This window comes from Eurypyga helias, unplaced genomic scaffold (assembly GCF_000690775.1).
Source record: "Eurypyga helias isolate BGI_N326 unplaced genomic scaffold, ASM69077v1 Scaffold10470, whole genome shotgun sequence".
Lineage (NCBI taxonomy): Eukaryota > Metazoa > Chordata > Aves > Eurypygiformes > Eurypygidae > Eurypyga > Eurypyga helias.
This window is the reverse complement of record NW_010223776.1, coordinates 10704-14737: the sequence shown is the minus strand read 5'-3', so window position 1 is coordinate 14737 and position 4034 is coordinate 10704. Positions and strand designations below refer to the sequence as shown.

Genomic DNA, 4034 nt, shown 5'->3' with positions numbered 1-4034 from the left:
GACTGAGAGAGCCAACTGACCCACCAACTCACTGATGAACAAATGAGCTAACACACAAGCTAATGAGCTAACAAACAAGAAAGCTATAGCCCCCTAGCCCACTCCCAGCTTACGTACTGAGCATGCTGTGCTATGGACTGAAATACTCCATTGGTCAGTTTGGGGTGGCTGTCTGAACTGTGTGTCCCCCCACACTGCCTGTAGTGAGAAAGCTGGGAACGCAGCTGCAGTATCAGAAGCTAAGAAACACCTTGAATTGCTGCAAGCACTCCCCAGCACCAAAAACCAAACACCTTATCAGTACTTTCCTCAGAGCAAATCCAAACCAGCTTCATACCAGCTACTGTGAAGAAAATTAACTCTGTCCTGACTCAAACCAGCACATCAGGCTAGCAGAGAAGTAGAGAGGAGTGAGACCAGAGGCACTCAGAGAAGGACATTATAAAGACCCACCAAGCAATCATCTCAAGAAAGCCCCCCTAATCAGTGTGTTGCTGCACTTCTGCTAACACCCAGCACTTGTTCTTTGTACAGGATGACAGCCTGTGTCTACTGTGAAGGCTTTCTGTTCCCAAAGGTGCGCAGGACCGCGGCAGACCTATGGTCCGTTTACTCCAAGCCTGTCCCAGCAAATGGCAGAGAGCTGTGGACCTTGTTTCTGCAGTGTTCTTGTGTTACAGCGGTGATAGGAGTCCTCTTTTACAACTGGATGTTTGCTTCTCTGGAGTACTCCTGGCATCTCTCCACTGCAATGGCCGTCTCCTTCAGTCTGCTCCTTCTCCTGACCCTTTTCTTGGTGCATCCTGCCCGCTGTGTCTTCAGTATGATCATGCCTACGTTAGGTACCAAACAAGGCCGGAAGCTTCTCTTGTCAACCTGCATCACGATAGTGGTGGTGAACATAACACCCAACATCATAAGCAACATTAAAACCATACTGCAGGTTATTAAGTGCATCTGCAAGAATTCCTCTGAGAGTCTTTTGAACTCAACTGCTCTGATAGAGACAGCTTCCTGGGAGTTTGGGGATGCGATCCGTGAAACCGTTCATGTCATTAATAGTTATAAGCCTATGAATGGACATTTTCAGTTTTCGTTGCTTAATAACAACTCCATCATTTACCAACAAATGCACCTTGCTGGTGAGAAAATTGGGAGGGACTTCTTGGCTGTTGAGGTGCTGGTCAAAGACTCTGTACAAGTAGGCAACAAGCTGGTTGCTGGCTTCTCTGTGCTCTATCTCTGTTTTCAGTCCTCCTGGTATTTGAAAAATTATCTCACCAAGCTCCGCTTTGACAATTTTTACATCACCAAGAAACTGGAGCGCTTAGCTGTGGACAGAAAAGCAGCTCATCTCCTGGTGGGCTCATCCAAAAACCTCATTCGACCAACAGGCTTGAAGTTGTCCCGCGAAGAAGCGATGCTGTGCCTCGTGCAAGCCATGCTCCTCACCGTGGCCCTGATGCTGATGCTGGTGGTCGTGGCGATGGACCACTTTGCATTCAGCGTGGCAGACACCGCGGTGAGAAAGACAGCTCAGTTCTCCGCGGTGCCTGTTGCACTCAGCATCAAATACAGTGTAAGTGCTGGTGTCCTCTGTCCTTCCCTGCGCGGGGACCCTGCTGTGGATCACATCACAAGAGGTGGTGGTGGGATTGGGGCCTTTGTAGCCTTGTTTACAGGATCCTTCCTCCCCTCCCCAGCAGCCAGCTGGACAAGCAACCTAACAGGTTTGGGAGGGAGGAGGTAGAGGCAGAGGCACAACCTTGGTTGCTCCTTCCAGTGCAGCAAGTGGGAGCATAGACCCACTCCAAATTACAGCCCTGTGGGAGTGAGGAGGGGACCAAATAGTGCCTCACGCTGCAAAGACACGGCTAGCATGTGGCAGGCAGACGTTCCCATATCTCCAGGCCCCTTCCCTGGGCAGGGTGGAGGAACGGGCATCCCGGCAGCACTGCGTCACCGCTGCAGTGTGGGTGCAAGTCCACAAGGAAAGGGGAAGTAGATGAATACACAACTCAGTTGTGAGGATGTCTCCTCCTCTTATTGCATTGGCTGTTCTTTAATTGTCACCCTGTGCAATCCTTTTCACTAACCTCTCCAGTTTCTATCATTTAAATATCCTTTATCTGGAGTAGGTTTTTTTTAGTTTTCCTCTTCTACCATGCCTCCCTCCCCAGGCCTGGGGTTCTGTAGAGATACCTGTGAGATACCTGCTCATGATAAAGTTACAGTAAAAGAATCAGGGCTCAGAAAAAAACCTCTAATATTCAAATATGCAGCCACTAATATTGCATTTTGTCTTTCATTGTGAATCTCACACAGTGAATACCTCTTATGATGCCTGTGACAGGAGATAAAGACGACAGGTAGGAGTGGGTCTCACTGTGCCAAGAACTCAGTGCTTACACATCACTGAGTTATTCGTGCTCAGCCTGAAATGTATATGCGCTTCAGTGTCCTTCTCTCAATGTAAAAACAAGCTGTAGCAGTGATTACACACCCCTGGGCTGATATTTTTGTAGTAACCAATTGATTTTGGTTTGTTCATACCCGATTTAACTTTCAACTCTCTTTATTTCAGGCTAAAATAGGGATCCTGCCTTTTCTTCTGACAATTTTACGGCATTCTTACAAAGAATTACCACTTCAGGACTTTGAAAAAAGCTACCACCATCAACTGATCTTCAGCTCTGCCTACTGTAAGATCAGCCCCCCAACACCTCCCAACCCCTCTGTGCTGCTCGTTGTGGGGCTGCTCTTCTGCATCCTCTATGCCATCGTATTCCTGGAAACCTATGCACAGCGTCTGTGCAGAAAAATCGCAGGCTCCTTCTTTGAGAGCTGGGAGGAGAAGCGAGCACTTTACCTCTACAAGAAGCTATCCAAGAAACACAAGGAGAAGCAAAACTGCGTGAGAAACTAAAGGTACTTTTGGAAGTACTGTACATATTTATTAGGAAAAACCGACCCCAGTCCAGAGCAGTTCTCCTTGTATTCTCTAGTGTTTCCTTCAGCTCCCACCAAATTTTAACCATTAAAGACTAATCCTGTAAACTTTGCTTTTCTAGGCTGAAAAATTCAGCATCAGATGAGCCTTTATTAGTGTAATTACATCTGCTTAAAGGACAATAATCAGTGTGAGGTGCTGCTGCTCTACTTCTGCCTCCAGAGTGGCAGCCTTCATAAACCCTTCATGAGACAGAGATCTGCTCCCATTTCCGTTTTGCAGAAGAGAGTAAGGACAACATTTTATAAAAAGTTCTTTGGTGGGTATCTCACCGGTTTCAGCAGGTTCATTGACAGGCAACCGTGGGTGGCAGAGCCCTTCTTGCCTGCCTTCATCTAAGGATCAATTCTCCCACCCTCATTTGGACATCTGCCATAAGAGGCAGTGGATTGTGTCCCAGGTGACATCCATCTCCTCAGCCTTGTGACCCTCCTGCAGGGCTTTTAGCTTAATAGCCACGTAGAAATCATCAAGGGAAGAATTTGGGTTTGGAAGGTGAGTACCTTGCAAGGTGCTGGTGAGGAAGTGAGGGTTGGGCAGTAGCTGAAAAACTGGCTTTTGTCATGGTGATGCTGAGGCTTGTTGCTTAGAAAGGAGAGTAATAAACGTTGTGAAGTGTTGCACTGTGCTGTGAAGTGTCATCTCACCAGTGTCAGTAGCGGTTTGCCTAAATGTGGGAAGGAAAAATTCACTTTGATAGCCATTATGGTTATTTTAGAGGTGAAGTTGTACTGATGTTCAATCATGTGCATGTTGAAATCTGATATCACTGAGAAATAAATTCCCATGGAAAGCTGTTAGCACGAGTACTCTTGCCTGAGTTAATGTCATCAAATACAGATGTGTGTCATACCCACTGAAGTGATGAACCTGTTTTGAGGAGAAAGGGGATGTTGAAAGCTGTCTCTTTGCCATTACACCACTTAACCCAGAGACCAGATTTTCATGTGAGAAACTAAGCCGGGGCAACTGGTGCAAACATGACGCTTGAGTGGGAGACTCAGGGAAGAAGATCTCTGAGTGG

The 4034-nt window shown here is 47.1% G+C and overlaps 1 protein-coding gene across 1 annotated transcript; it reads left to right on the top strand.

Moving 5' to 3' along the window:
* Positions 1-535: 535 nt before the first annotated feature.
* OCSTAMP (osteoclast stimulatory transmembrane protein) lies at positions 536-2914 on the top strand (the record flags this gene model as incomplete). Its single annotated transcript, XM_010152407.1, has 2 exons — positions 536-1579; positions 2585-2914. Coding segments are annotated over exons 1-2 (1374 nt in total), but the record flags the coding sequence as incomplete, so codon positions are not given.
* Positions 2915-4034: the final 1120 nt, after the last annotated feature.